Genomic DNA, 16735 nt, shown 5'->3' on the forward strand with positions numbered 1-16735 from the left:
GAGATCACTGCACCGATTCTGACGCAGGCCCTGCCAGCCAAACCAGCCAAACCGTCATGCACACTTGGGGAGTGGCTACCACTCCACACCTGCACTTTGGGCAGCCACACACCTAGAGATCCAGTAGGGAAAAATAAAATGATAATAACCTGGCATTATTATCATTTTTTTTTGGGGGGGGGGCAATGCTTCTCTACTGCCACTGCAGTTACTTAGGGTTATGTTAGATCCATAACCCTTTCCTTCCCTAAAAACACATTGAATGGCATGGAATAAAATGCTGTTTTGAAGGCACTGGTTACAGAATATAAAACATACAACTTATTTTTCATCGTATTTCCAAGATAAGTTTCTTTGATGCTGGGCTGTTTCAAACTGTTAAAATATGGGAGGCAAAACACATTGTTATTTCCTGATATGGAAGGGGGAGAAGGTTCATTGAATGGGGCTTTTGGTAACTGATAATATTACTACACTCCTAAGCTGATGTTGAAGAGACTTTCAGTTGCAGAATATATTGCACCCTTTCAATAGACTTCAGACAGACATCTTGTAACATCCAGAGGCACTGCAAACTTTCTGCCCTCCTACATTGCCCTATGGCGCTGCACTGTTTTTGCTCTCTTTATAGGTGACATCTGCTAATACCCTGTGGAGCAGCACTTTTGTGCAGTGGTCAGCATAGGTAAGAACAGTGGAAGAAATATGTCACTAGGAAGGTTTGGAGCAGTACAGTGTCATCAGCATAAACACTATGCAATTAACATAAGAACATGGACTATTGTAGTTGTTAGAATTTGGGGCTTCTGGTTGGCAGATGTATGGACCCTGTCCAAGCAGAAAAGACAATCCTAGCCAGGGTAAGTCAGAAGCACACTCTAAATTAACCTGAGGTCACACTCTAGTAGCATGGCACAGAGCAGTCAGGCTCAACTAAGAGGCAATGTGTAAAGTGTTTGTGCACACAGTAACACAGTGAAAACACCACAAAAAGACTCCACACCAGTTTAGAAAAATAGAGAATATTTTTTATAAATAAAGCAAGACCAAAGCGACAAAAAGCCAATCAGTAGAAGTCAAGATATGAATGCAAAAATTGCTTAGGAACAAATTGAATTCAAAGAGTTAATTGGTCAAGCTGGACTGGGACAAAGTTAAGAGTGCAGGCCACCCTCGATGAAGAGCAGTCAAGCTGGGTCCACTGAGCAAAAGTACCCTAATCTTCATTGGAGCAAGAGATGCATTAATGATTCCCATGCAGTTTGAGTGTGGCACCAGATTTCTCCATGCAACAATCAGTGCAGCACGTTAACTAGCATTTGGTTTGCAGGTCATGGGCACATTTAGTGACCTATAAGAAATTCAAATATTCCAATTGTGAATAAAAACAATGTCATCATGTTTATAGAAAGGGCACGTGAACTTTAGCACACATTAGCAGTGGTAAAGTGCTCAGACTCTCAAGTCCAGTAAAAATGAAGTGAGCAAAAACAGGAAGTCGAGGGGCAAACATCAGGGAAAACCACGCCAAGGATTACAGGTCTAACAGTAATAATAGCAAAGGCAATGTTTTATTGGTAGGCTTGTGATGGGAAACTGGCAGTATAATTGAGTGATGGTGCACATATGGATATGTGCTGAGAATTACTGAGCTGTGCGAAAATCAGGATATTCACTAATGATTACTGAGCGACCTTGCACATCTTAAAATGTTATGATTAAATAGTGATGCTGCTTATGGAAGCTAAGCATTTTAAGTAGTGGCTCAAATATGGCCTGACACTCAAGGTTTCTTTGCACGATTCTGAAAAAGTTGAATGAGTGATGGTGCACTTCTGAACATTCTCTAAGGATTACCGATGATCGGTCAAGATTAAACATGCACTGAATATTGAGGAATTTTTAAACATGGTTTTACAAATGAGTGATGTTGCAGATTTGAACAAACTTAATTGTCCAGAGGAGCAACGGCGGACGGCTTCTTTCGCACCACACGCCAATTCCAAATAGTGAGTTTGCCGCACAAACAACCCCAACGCCAGCCGTTGCTTGACTTCACTGTGCTCCAGATCAAGGAATTGTTTTTATGTCATATGGGGGTGCGCAGCTAAAAAAGTCCAGTAGTCAAATGTTGATGAAAAAAATGTTTATTTGTTTCAAATTGTGTAAATATCATCAGACATAAACACTCTAGCCAACGCGTTTCATTTCCATACTGGGAACTTCATCAGGGCAAATGAAAACAAGTATCTACCGTCCCACACTGGGAAGTTTTCACGTTCCGTAGTCTTAAGAGGGATAGATTCTCCCAAGATGAGAGTGCGTCTTACAATATGCCTACTCGACTATAAGGAGATCGTAAAAGTCTAAGTAGATGCAGTCGAAGTACGTAGTCACTCAACCGACAAAGTGCAAATAAACAGACAAACTCTCAAAAAGCATTGGTTTTCCATAGGTAGTATTCTTATTCTTCTATTTGACACGGTTCCATGTATTGCACTGGGGCCCAGCAATGCGATCACAGGTATGATAACTCCTGGATGCAGAACGAGTGTATCTCCCTCTTCGTGTGCATCAAAACTTACTGAGTTACAGGCCAAAACTAAACATGGTAGTTCCTGACATTTTATTGACGTTGACAGAATGATGTCCACTCCTGCTTCATGATTGCATTGCCATAATGCTGCTAATTCTTGGCATGTTGGAGGACTTTTTGGATCAACGAAAAGTAACATTTGGAGTTGCATAATAATAAAATCTTTTTATCTATAATGTGAGCATTTGTGGCATAAATGTGTCTATACCTGCTGTACTGAAACACAACTCCTAAGACCAGAAGGTCTCAGGCGGGTTGAGAGGTCCTTAGTCAAGAGGATAGAGGGATATGTCCTCCCTATTCTATACACTTTTTACCAAGAGAATATCCTTTCCATGATTTAATTGTTACTTCCTCTAGAACTAGGGAATAGCAACACCGAGGCAACCAATAGTGGGAGGGGAGTTACTAGGTATGTGATGATAATGCTCTCAAGAAGCTTCTTGAGAGGATTATGAGTATAACCAACCCGTTGTTACGGGTGGGAAGGGAGAAAGACCCTTTTCTTTTAATAGCCCTCACACACTCTAATAGTGACATGCTGCATCATAGGGCTCACCCCAACTCCTAAAAGTCGGGTGGGCTCAACCGTGTTTCAGGGAACACTTAAGGATATTGTGTATGGGGGCATACTGTTAAAGATAACATTTCTCACCCACTCCTAAAGAAATCTTTAATAATGGAGTGGGAGGGAAGGTTAAAATATGTGATGGTCCTATGACCCTAAATTCAGCACAAACATGTTTCAGCCCTTCCTATCTGGCCTAAAGGTCCTGGGCTTTCGTCAGGGTGGGACGTAATGAAGTTACTTCCCCCAAAGACGTGAGTGCATATGAACTATTTGTCTCGAGCACTTCTACGTGTTAAAAACTGGAGCAAGCCTAATACTTGCCACTGGTCTGGATGAGGAATTACCTATTCAGAAAAAAGACAGCATAAAATATACATTCATTATTAAATACACTGTGATTAACATCGGATCACCATCCTTACACACACCCCCCTGGAGCCATTGTTGTGCATGTGTTGGCATTTTCACCCAATACCCCAACTCTTATTTACCCAGGAGAGATTTCAATTTGGGTGCCCCCACCGTCGTTTAAGCACATGTCCTGAGTGTGACCGCCCCCCAGTACTTACTTTGTCAAAGGTCCTGCCCTGCTTCCTCCTACTGATACTTGGGCTTCCAGGCTTGTACAAGTGCCATGGATCGGCTCAGCTGCGAAATGCTGGGATTTTAGTGCTTCCGGTATTGAGCGCGGCCCCATTCAACGTGCTTATTGGTTGTTGTTAGGGCCTCATGTGACCGTTCACGCCCACACCCTGATGGACAGTTTTTTTGTCAATGTTAATAAAGTACCGGCATCATGTCAGAGATATTTACTTAGTCAGGCTTCCATCATCTCTACACATTTGCGGTAATCTAAGTATAAAGAATATAGAGTTACGGGGCTTCCATGGTCTCGTTACTCGTGCGCAACAAGTCACATTCCAGTTGTTTATTTATTTATTGGTTTTAAGGCTAGTTTAACGTGGGGTTAGTGTGTTCCTACATGGTGAATGCGCCCTTGCCCGTGAGTCTTTTATCAACTTGTTGGTGCATATTAGTGTACTGTTTACGTATTACTGTTAGAGACGCAGCCTGCATGGAGAAAACGGCCTCACCATAGAAGCCTGTACGGACGGCTTCCTAGCCAATCACAATGCTGCCATTGCAGCGTTGTAATTGGCTTAGGGGAGGAGAAGGAGGCTGCCTGCTTCTGCTTCCTGTGAGCAGAGAGAGGAGACATGATGCGGGACCGGAGGCAAAGGTAATGTTTTTTTTTTTTACTGAATTAACCCCCCTCCCCGCGGGACCCCCCCCATCCGCGATCTCCTGCCCCCCCCACGAGTCATGCCAGCCACGACTGTGATGGACCCCTCTCCTGCAGCAAACGTCTGATGAGCTAATGATTACATCTTCACCTTCAAGGGGGAACTGAAACCAGCTTTCAAAACATAAGAGTGGATTTGATCACCCCTAAAATTCTAGGTTATGTAATTAATTGTATACGACAGGAGGTCCATGAAACTCTGGGCACAATTCATTGAATAGCAGATGGTTTCACTCCTCACGTTTTTCTACCATATTTGATTACTCATATCCAAACAGTGAGTGAAAATGTCCCTGCAGTGAATTATAAGTACTATTTAAGCTGGGCTCCATGGAAACAAAATAAATCACAAACACCTTAAACAACTGTGCCTGTGGACCTCCGACCATATAACCCGTGTCCCAATTTTTTGCACTTGCTCTCATGCAGTAAATGGGTAGATTACAATTATTTCTGCACAGTACATCAAGACACTATAAGCGGGGAAAAAACAACTCGCCAAGTAGGTAAATATATTTAGAAATGTAACATTTCGGAGTTATGTGTGGACCTGATTCACAAAGGTTTTTTTAATGAGTAGTTGGTTGTGACAGACACAAACACACATGCATGCATGCACCCACAAACACACACACTCACACACACACACACACACACACACACACACACACTTATGCGCACAAGTGATAGCTGGTGTTTTTTTTTGTGGCTTACTGTAAAAGACCCAGCAGGTGCAATTGATTCCAACTTGGTAGTCTTCTTCACACTGACAACACTCTCTTAGGTTTTAAGATGCCTCAGTGTATTATGCACAAGGAATCGGACCAGGGGGTTAGGTGCATGCTCAAGTCGACCTATGAGGACTGAACCAGATAAGCAGGACGTGACCTCCCTATGCAGCCTGTCTCACTTATTTGGATCAGCCACTAAGATCCTGAACCCTAGGGTGCCTGAGGAAAAGGTGTCCTGCCTCACGGATCCGGGGGCAGCGGTGCCCCGGCAGAGGTGCATACATGGGCACTAGAACATCCCAGGGAGAAATACAGCTCACTCTCATGAGGCTAGGACTGGAGCTGTGCCTCGGTAGAGCTGAAGACACTTTAAACATGCCTATTGCAAAGTGGAGTACTCTGCCAAAACAGTTCCCATTGATTTCAGGCTGCAGCTAAATTTCCATATTTGTGACATAAAATTTCTATATTTGTGGCGCTATCCTTGCTAATCCATGCTGCAATATCCTGGGGGGTCTGCACAGTGTAATGAATGTCTGCAGGAGTCTAGCATTGGCTTTGTACTGGAAGGATGCCCATCCACTTTGGATGTGTGATGTACAGTGCAACTCACATGCGAAGTTAGAAACATTGGGAGAAGTAAAATCATTTCCCCCTTGTAATGCCTGCTTTCAAGTGACGATAATTTTTGGCACTAAACCCTGTGTAATACTGTTAGTAGATGGGGTTTCGGGTACAAAAAGATGGTTGGTTGCACATAAATACCCATGTACCACCCTTGGAACACCCCCTTGTTGCGGAATAATGCAAAGCAACACTTTTCGCTGGTTCGTTACTTTTTCTTACAAACCATGTTAAATATCAATTTGCCCCTGTTTGTAAATCTTAAAAAGGATTTTACTTCGGTACAGCTTTGAAAAAGTAATGCATACCTGATGCAAACCCTTTGTATATCTGGGCCATAATTAATACCAGTGAAAAGATGGTGCAAAAAATCACGGATTGACCAAGTAGAAAAAGGTGGATTCCTTACACTGCCCATTTCACCAGCCATCTAGCAAATCATTCACTTATTCAGCCATTCTGTCACTCTACATATTCTTATCCATTCACTCCTTCATCTACTCATTCATTCGTCTATGCACGCAACTATCCATACAACTGTTAAATCAATTTCACATTTACCAATTCACACGTTGACACAACCATATGCAGACTCTATAATCAAAGCATAAGTAATCGCAATTTAGAGATTACTTACATTGAGATTTTTGCATTTGGTATGATGCATCCCAAATGCAAAAATACCGGTCGCAAAGGGGCATGCCCGTTTGTGACCGGTTTTTGCTTTGATGCATGTGGACCTTAGTTGGAAATGTCCGCTATTTAAAATGAAAGAGCGAAAAGGCGACAGGTTGTGAAAAAAAAGACCGTAAACCTGAAGGGAATATTTTCAGAGATTTAAGGTGTCCTAGATTCCGAAGGCTTTGCATTTCCAGGGGGATGCCTAGCTACATGGTGTCATTGTGGCGACTTTGCAGAACAAATGATTTTCTTTTACATTGGCTAGCACCTGCTGGCTATTGTCTTACATTTCTGTCCTTCAAACTTTTCCAGAACTCGGAATGGAAATAAATGTGGAAGCATGGCATAGGTGAAGGCATAAAATGAGTACCCCGATTTCGATACATTCTAAAATGTTGCTCTAAGTATGAGCATATTTTAATAGAAGTGATCAACTGAATGCTGAGAACCACTGGGTGCCTCGACACTGTGCGCTTTTTATTATGATTATATCTTCAAGGCCCATCGCTATTATTATATAGTAAGGGGCAGAATTACAAGCCCCGTATGCCACTTTTGCGCCGCCGTTGCGTCACTTCTGTGACGCAGTGGCGGCATAAAGCCAGCGCCATGCTGCGGGGTATTTACAACGTGACGCATCTAGGGAGATGTTTCACATTGTAAAGCCCTGCGCCACATGAAACCTGCGTCAGGTTTCATGTGGGCGTTTTGGCGCAGGGGTGTGTTCTGGCGCAGGAATGCCTCGGAAAAGAGGCTGAGTAAAATCCACAAGATTTCACTCAGTCACTTTTCCGACCCCCCCTGCGTCACAACCTTGTCCCTGCTTGAAGCAGGCGTAAGGCTTGACGCAGCATGTTAGACATAGGCACGGTTGGCAGTGCTGGATGTGCGTCGCGCCTGCGCCAACCTTACGACAGCAGATGCGACACGCATCTGCATTTCCTTGCGCCATGATGCGCCGCATTGTAAATGCGGTGCATCCGTGGTGGCGCAAGGATTGAGATGCGTGTCGCAAGTTTCCTGGCGCATCCCTGCTGATTTGCAGGGATGCGCCAGGAAACGTAAATCTGCCCTTAAGTGTTTTATAAAATAACTCTTCCCTAAAGAGTCTGCTTTCAAGAGCACAGAGACTTTCTTAGTTCCAGTAACGGTATGGTTGAAATATTAAACTCGTTCTCATCACGTGGGCATTGAGATGGATTTCTGTTATTTATGGAAAATTCAGCCCTATGGGAACAGAGCACTGAACATCCATTTAAACTATGCTTCATTGCGCCCCCAGGTGTGACACGACCTTACAGTTGCCATTGCATCAGGTTTTATTACCTACACATCAGAAACTGTAAGAAAAGCGAAGTCGTGGAAATGTCTAGAGTGTGGGCCACATAATGTAATAATGAGCCATTTATAATAATATAAAATAATGATCAATCTATATAAAACAGTCATGTTATTCTCTATTTGCCCATTATATTACATATGTAATTGGATCAGGTCCCTAGGCAGACATGTAATTAGATGACACTAGTAACTAAAAATGTTAAGCTTAAGCGCCTGTCAGAGGCAAAGTATTTCTCAGAGTGCCTGATTCTTCAAGAGGTATCTCTGAACAAATGAAGGCCAAAATATGCACTGTACTATGCAAATATCAACAATATTTTTACACACATGAAAATGTATATTATGTCGCTAAAGCCGCTTTTGCTGTCGAGAGATGGTGGGTGGTTTAAATGCGTGCATTTGGCTTTGCTGCCTGATACAAAAAACTGATTTAAAAGAATTTTAGGCAAACGTACCTTGGAGAGGTAGCAACATCACGTCAAGGGTCCCTTGAACAGTAACCTTGGCAAACACACTGGAGCAGTGTTTCCCAAACCTTTTAGAAACACCACCCAGTTTTTAGTACAACAAACTTTTGCAACTCACCTAGCTCTAATGGACAGGATACACAAAGGGGTATTTTTATGGGAGATGTGGCACAGGACAGCACAGCAAGTTACCTTGCTACACTGCTCTGCCCTGCATCACAGGTCAGGAATGCACCATATTTATCCAATACGATCAATTTCTGTACTTTACTCCTGTGCTGGTGCAGTTTCAGCACCATAGATACAATGCTGGCAGCCTTGCGCCATTGTGCAAGGGTGCCTTGCTTGCATGCAGGATTGTTTTTTGCAGGAAGGGCTACCTTCCTGCACAAAAACAGAATGCAGCACACATAGGAAGAGAAATAAAGAAATTTCTTTTTGCTACACCTCACCTAGGGAGGCATAAGATTTTGACACATTGCCAGGTTCATAAGTCCTTGTAAATCTGGAAATTAATCAAAAACCATTGGAGCTGCGTGGGACCCACCACAATTTCCATGGAATGCCCACCGTGCGCAGAATAAGGCAAAACAGTGATTACCATTGTATTGCTTTACTCCATATTCGTGAAACCATTCAAAGCCATTCAAAGTGGCCTTGCATGGCTTCATAAATAGGACTGAGAGGTTTGCATCATGCATGTACCACGTTGTGTGGTGCAAGCATGACATAAAGCCCTTATAAATATGCCCCACAATTGTTTCATGTAACCAAAGAATCCTGTGGCAGATTCTTTTCATTTACAGATAGCACATTTCCATTGAAATGGGAACTATATTTGCACAGACATACAGTTTTACCGATAAAACTATACTGGACACAAAAGATAACGTTTGGAAATGGGGTTTCAGTGAATATTTGTCATTTGTGCATTATCAAGTAAAGTGTCTGATTTGTTCTGATCCTATTAAAATATTTTTTCCATCATACTTCATAATTACAAAAAGGCCTTCATTTCTGATTTCCTTACTGCTGAATGTGAATAGTTCATTTAATGATAATTATATTTTTGGTTTTGTGTTATGATAAAATGTCCTAAAGCTTTTCTTTCACACTTCATATACCCCAGCTAGATAGTCACATAATCCACTTTACTTTTCGTTCACTGCAAAGTGAGAGGAGTTTGTAAACACCAATCCCCAGGTTGAAAAATCAATAGCAATGTGTTATAAGACATAACCTGATGTTTGACCTCTGTCTTTGAAGTGCAGTAAATGTGGTAAGATAAATACAGATACATACAGAATCTAAAGGCATCTTTATTTATTGCTTGGACTTTTGCAACCCACCAAAAATAGTCTTCAGACACACAAGTGGGCTGTGATCCACAGTTTGGGAAACACTGCATTGAAGTAATACAAATCATTCTTTAATTGAATGCACATCTGGCAGTCTGGAGGGGCCCTGATTTTCAAGGGGATATTCCATGATTTGTGATTGGAGGGGAGAAGATGTGGCCCAACGGCTATGGCGGTCAACCTCCAAGTTGGGAATACGGGTTCGAGTCGCGGTTGGGACGCTCAACATCCTGTGATTCTGGACAAATCCGTTAATCTCCCTGTGGCTAATTACAATGAATATGTTTGTCTGTAATGCAACTGGTGCTCATGTAAAGCGCTCTGATACCGTCGGATCTAGGTAGCGTTATATAAAACTACCTAAAAATGTTTTGCCTTTTTATATTTGAACCTCAGTTCTGGAAGGCATTACACTGTCCAGTATAAGACCAGCCTTCCCTTGACCTGACAGCCTACAGTGTTCAATGTGTAAGAATCATTAGATCACTTTACAAGTTAGGATACTTATTTATGTAATCTACAGCATAACATGCATTGCATGCTGGCTGCTTGTTCTGACTCTAAATATGACTTAGACAACAGTTTACGTACTGTGCAGAGATACATTTTAAATGTTAATGCTTTTTCATTTGCACTATGCTTTTGCATGGAATACCAGAGGAATAATTCCTCTATTGCTAGCTACCTCTTCCCCAGGTGAAAGGCATTGTGTAAATGCTATTTCGTTGTTTTCAACAGCTCAAATATTAACACATTGTTAGCCAAAGCTTTCACCTCAATGATACAATGTGTTTTCTCAATATCAACTTTCGTACTATAGCAGGGCACCTGTCAGCCATGGCCTATGCATGCAGGCAAAGGGGCCACATGCTCCTCACCTTTTTCAGAAAAAGGAGATTGTCTGTCAGGCTTACAAAGGTCAGCCTGACAGACACTCTTCTTGTTCTGGCCAGGCAGGTGCTAGACATGCTTTAAATTAACAGGCTACTGGCTGCCTGAGCGGAATTTTGCCAGGCTGAGGATTTCACAGCCCTGTGGATGTGACCTGCTCAGCCTGGAAAAAGTTCCTTGAGGCCCTCCCTCTTAAGACGAGAGGGAGCATCACTGATTGCCTCACACCTGGGCACTTCAGTTGTGAACCCTCAAGTACCCTGGGACAAGTGTCAATCAATGACACCTCATCACAGAGTGGGTTGGGATCAGCAACTCTCACTGACCCCATCTCACTATGGAACTGCTGATAAGGGCAGCCAATGTGAGAAAGGAGCAGTCCCAACCCTCTTGGGACCTCCAAGGCTTTCCAATCCAGGAACTGCAGGGCAGGTACATTTTATGTTTTTGAATGTCTGGTGCATGCATGCATCTATATATGTATGAATTTGTTGACAGCGAGTGTTGTACATGTTTGTATGTGAACACATTTGTGAATGCATGAATGGGAGTGAGAGTATATGTGTGCCTGTGTGGCCCACCCGATCCCTGCTCTGCCAAAATTTCCACTGCCACTGGTACCTCTTCCAACATAATGTAATCAAGTTAGACTTTCCGATATACTTTGAAGTGACACAAATTCAGATCTTTCCAGAAAGCTAGTAGGTTATGAATGAATGTGATCATTTTAGGTAGACAGATCCATAGTCTTGGAGCCTTTAAGTAGAAATCCTGGTTGAGAATTTGTGTTCTTTTAGAGCTAGTATGGAGAGACCATCCAGTAGTAAATTGCCACTGTGAAGATATGAGAGTTAGACCTTTTACTGCAGTCCAAGGGAGAAATGGAACATTTTCATTTTCTGAGGAGGTGTAGATAAGTAAAGCACTGTTTTGATTAATGATGAAAGCAGGTGATTTGCTAGAGGGAGCCGGTGAGGTGGAGATTCCTAAACGTGTAGTAACTAGCCGGTTGTTTGAATAGTTGGTGGGGATTGTTTAAAGAAGATGAGAAGATAAAGGGAGTGTGTTTTACCTTTACCATCATGAAAATGTGCTTACTTCTGCCCTCGATATTAGTAAATCTGCAACTGATCCCAGGGAGTGAGCAAAAGAGGTCGACAAATGATTTTATACTCACAAACCTCCAAGCCATTCTCACCCTAGAATGTTCTCTTCTCACACCCAGGTGGAGATTTACTCATGCAAATATTTTTGTATGGGTACCCCTTTCTTCAAGTATGAAAATGACTTTTGTGTATTTCAAAAATCATTCAGATTCGTAAAAGTAAGATTTGCATGTGCAAATAGCAATGCAAAGGAGGCTTTTTGAGATCACTGAACAACTTTCTTCATTCTTGATCATTAGCTTCAAATTGAGAGTTAGAATTTATATTTTTGTAATTGTGTGTCTCCGGTAATTGAGACACCAATTTTGGTAATTCAGTTTCATAGAACAAATGTATTAAAAGAAAAGTAATTATCTTAATTCTTAATTTTCACAAAACTACCCTATAAAATATTTTAATGATCACGCACTGTTCAATATAGTTGTCATGCTATTATTAAAACATTATCACAGCTAGCAGAGAGCCTCTAATTTACTCACCTGGCTTGCTGTGCAGTTGGATAAGCAGGTTTTATTATCAGCAGCGAGGTAGAAGTTAGTCGGGCAGGCACATGTGTAGGTTTTGCTGGGTGACAGCAGGCACAAGTGACTGCAGTGGCCATTATTAATTTTGCACGGGTGGTGAGGCACTAAAATGGAAAAAAACCACATAATGATACCATTATCAAGAACAAAAATATGAATATTGTCTTTGTGTCATCCCATAGCTCCTCATTAAGAGGAAGAATCACGTGGGTACAGTGACTTGGATCATCATTAGAATTACTTTAGAACAAATATTTATTTATTTATAGTCCTTAATAGCATGAATAAAGATCAATCAGTGGTAGAGAATATTACGTAAGAATTATTTGACATTAATAATTGAAGACATTAAGGAATTGATTATAATCAGGTGCCAAACTCACATGCAGATTGCACACCAGCAACATTGCAAGGCTATCCCTGTAAACATGAGAAAATCCGGATCGATGTGGGAACATTACTACATTCCTACTTCTCAATCTATTCATACTATTCTATGTTTCCATCATTATACAGTGATCACGTTTAAGTCATGGGTTCACTGTCACATGATAAAAAGCAATAAGAAGAGATTTATAAAAAAAATGTATCTTTCATTCACTCTTTCTCTTCCAAGCTGTCTCTGATCTTTAGTGTTTAGCAATGCCCCTCACACAAGTAGAACACTCACTCACACCTGGAGCTGCTCATCCTTGGAGGCCCCAGGACTTCCACTACCCCCTGGAACATTAGTTTAGGCAAAAGGTATTTTCCAATGTTCTTTGTTGAATTTACAATACATATCATGTATTAACACATATCATTGCCAATACTTTGCAGAAATATATTTCACATTTTATCAGTAGAAATCAGCATATCTGTTTGATGAACAGTGAGACACTTAACACCTTAAAAACAGAAGAACAAAACAGTACAACACTTTGTCCAAATCAATGCCTAGATGAGTGTAGTCTCACAACGAAGAATCCGATTAGAGTGGTTAGTGTCGGGGGCGTGGCTAAGGCACCAGAGAAAATGGCCACTGCAATCGAGGGCTCCATATTGGCGTAGCGTGACGGGAGCCCTCCAGGCTTCATTTCTAGCTGCCGGATTCCCAAAGCTGCCGCATCTTTTATCGGAACGTGTGCTACTTGGAATGTGACGTTCGCGATGCTCAGGGTGAGGATTATTTTGTCTTTTTGCCAGTCTTCAGCTTAACGCGGTTCGCGAGTAAAGTGCCGCCGCCATTTTGATTTATGTCCGAGCCCCGTGACACTCGCTGACAGACTCTCCTCACTAAATTTTTTCAAGGATTATAAAAGGATTATAAAAGCATGTCTGCTGGGAAATAAATGCCTGTTTTCTCTACTTTTTCCCCTCATTGTAATTCTTTTAACTATTTTGCAGATTCTTGCACTGACCTTCATATATGCGGTGGTTTTGAATATTAACAGCTTTTTTGACTGCCATTTTGTGATCTGGGCTTTGCTTTGCTTCTCTCTCTCAAATTCCAGCCAATTTTCCTCAATGGAAATGTCTCGTTACACCAGAGGTGGTCTTCATCAAATTAATACAAGCAATAGGTTGTTGGAGGACACAAATCCATTCAGTGTATTACAAGATAATGTGGAAGACGCAACAATGGATACTAATACCACGAAAGGTATTTGTTCTTATAGGCTATAAAAATAATTCCAAAATTCCTTACACATCTGCCTCTACACCGGGCAAAAGAGTGAAAACAAATCCTCCCTTGCCCACCAATCCCTCCTCCTCTATCTCTATGGAACTTTTACTTGAAGAAATTTGCTCACTCAAACCTTATATGGCAGAAACGAATTCCCGTCTTCAGAACTTGGAGGATAATTGGTCACACACTGAACAAAAAGTTGATGAGTTGGAGAGAAGAGTTTCCCCAGTTCAGGTAGTCACAGATCAAGTTCCATGTCTACACAAAGAAATACAAAGTCTTAAACAACAGGTTGAGAATTTGGAAATAGCAACAGGCGTAATAATCTACACATTTATGGACTCGCGGAAGGTCTAATCCTATATCCTTTTACCAATCATTGTTGCCCACGCTGTTGGACTTCCACCCTCTACTACCCTGAATATTCAACGAGCCCACCGCCTAGGTCAAATTTCTCGTACAGCTGTTCCATCTTCCACCTCAATGAAACCCAGAGGGGTAATTTTGGATTTTCTAGAGTATACAGATCTCCTTAAAGTTATTCAGGCTGCTAAACAGAAAGTAAAAATCACATGGAATGGCTCAAATCTCTTCTTTGCGCAGGACTATGCCAAAGTGACTGCAGATCGTCGAAAGACGTTTCTAAAGATGACGCCTACTCTCCGTTCCCTGAATGCCCGTTATGGCCTATTCCACTCATGCCTCTTCAAAGTGACTCATAACAACAGAACAACGAACTATGAGGATCCGGCGCTTCTTCAACATTTCCTGAATTCTTGTAGAGATGACTCTATGGACACTCCTCGATCTTAAACATTTGTGCAATATAAGCATTGCTTGCTCTTGTTTTATGTTGTTTATGTTTCATCCTCATCCCGGCTGTTTTCTGTCAAGATGTGAGACCTGTTATTTATTTTTTATTTTTCTGTTTGACTCTTTCAGATGCAGTTTTGTGAACCCTTGAATATGTCTTCTTTGTTTATACCTGGAGGTTGCTTTCCCTTGGCCGCGTCTTCATGGAGTCCTTGGTCCGGTGTGCTACCTCCCTCATGTGGCTCCACCCACCCCATTCTCATTGTTTACTTGTGGTATGTCTTTGATTTGTATTGTCTGTTTGTTTTGTGTTCTGTTCTCTCTCACCTTGTATTCTCCCTGTCCCTCCCTCTTCTCTTTTCCTTTTTTCTTTCTTCTATCTTCGGCACTATTTTCTTAAAGTATTCCTGCTTTCTTTTTTTAATCTCAACTCTCTTTTTTAATCCTTTTTCATCTATTTTATCGCTTTCTTTGAGTTATAAGCATGATACTTCAATTGTTTACATAATAAATGTTCATGTTCAGTTTAACGGGTTACTTTTAAAGTTATAACATGGAACGTTAAAGGAGTTAATAATCCCATAAAAAGACAACGTGTATTAACCCATTTATCTAGATTAAATGTTGATATTGCGTTAATTCAAGAGACCCATTCATCGGACTCTGAAGCGGCTAAACTAAAAAGAGGCTGGGTGGGAAATGAATTTTCTTCCCCAGCTCTAGGAAAAAAGAATGGAGTCTCTATTCTATGCCATAAGAAATATCAAATTTCATTTCTCCATCAGGAAAACGATCTAGAAGGTCGCTGGGTAATTGTTAAATTACTTATAGATAAAATACCTTTAGTGCTTTTTAATGTTTATGCACCTGTTAATATTGACAATACGTTTTGGACTCTTGTATCTGATAAACTTTTTGTGTTTGATGATGACTATGTGATTTTTGGAGGCGATTGTAATCAGGTTCTCGACCCTATATTAGATAGGCACTCTTCTGTTAAATTTTCCAATACCAAGCTGCACTCACAGTTTACATCCACCATACGTCGTAAAGCTTTAGTTGATATCTGGAGGCTTTGTAATCCAGATTTCCGTGAATATAGCTTCTATTCCCCCCTCACCATTCACAATCTCGAATAGATTATCTCTTCCTTAGTAAACCTTTATCTCAACATGTCTCTCATGCCGAGATTGGTTTTATTCTAATATCAGACTATGCTCCAGTTTTTGTTGAATCTGAACTGATACCTTTTTTCCCTCATGCGGGCAGGTGGCGCTTCAATAATACATTATTGGCTGATCCTAATTTTACAAGCCAATTCACCTCCTTTGCTTCTGAATTCTTCTCTTTTAATTCTACCCCAGATTCTTCTCCGGTAATGATCTGGGATTCTTTTAAAGCCGCAGCCAGGGGTTTTATCATAAACTTTATTTCACAGAAAAAAAGATTCTTTGAGGCTAAAAATACTCAGTTACTAGCCAAGATCAATCAACTTGAATATTCTTATTATCACTCGAACTCTGAATCTTCGTTAAAAAATCTTATTGAGGCAAAATTCGCTTTTAATAAATTATCTACTGAAGCTGCTTCCTCATATCTTTTAAAGAGTGGTGCCCGTTACTATGGAGGCCAGAATAAAATGGGGAAATTACTTGCGAATTATTTAAAGATCCGTCGTGAGCGGACTAAAATAGAATCGATCCGTAACAACGCTGGTGATTTGCTATTGAAAGATAACGATATTTTGAATGAATTTGTTTCATTCTTCAAAAATCTTTATACGCCAGAGCAACAACCAACTTCGGCTGCACTTTCTACTTTCTTTCAATCGATTAATTCTCCTGCCCCTTACGACACTGATTTCGCCTCTTAAGAATCAGACATCACTCTTTCTGAAATCACTCATGCCGTATCGGTACTGAAAAGAGGGAAAGCTTTAGGTCCGGATGGATTTACTATTGAATTTTATGCTCACTTTGTATCTCTGATACTTCCTCAAC

The 16735-nt window shown here is 41.1% G+C and overlaps 1 protein-coding gene across 1 annotated transcript in view; it reads right to left on the reverse strand.

The window, feature by feature from the left end:
- Positions 1 to 16735, reverse strand: part of LRP1B (LDL receptor related protein 1B) — a 3634433-nt gene that overhangs the window by 522232 nt on the left and 3095466 nt on the right. Inside the window, exon 62 of the mRNA XM_085647014.1 lies at positions 12209 to 12357. Coding sequence (XP_085503140.1) covers positions 12209 to 12357 — 149 coding nt within the window. The remainder of the gene's footprint in view (positions 1 to 12208; positions 12358 to 16735) is intronic.

The sequence above is a fragment of the Triturus cristatus genome, chromosome 3_2 (genome assembly GCF_964204655.1).
Source record: "Triturus cristatus chromosome 3_2, aTriCri1.1, whole genome shotgun sequence".
Classification (NCBI taxonomy): Eukaryota; Metazoa; Chordata; class Amphibia; order Caudata; family Salamandridae; genus Triturus; species Triturus cristatus.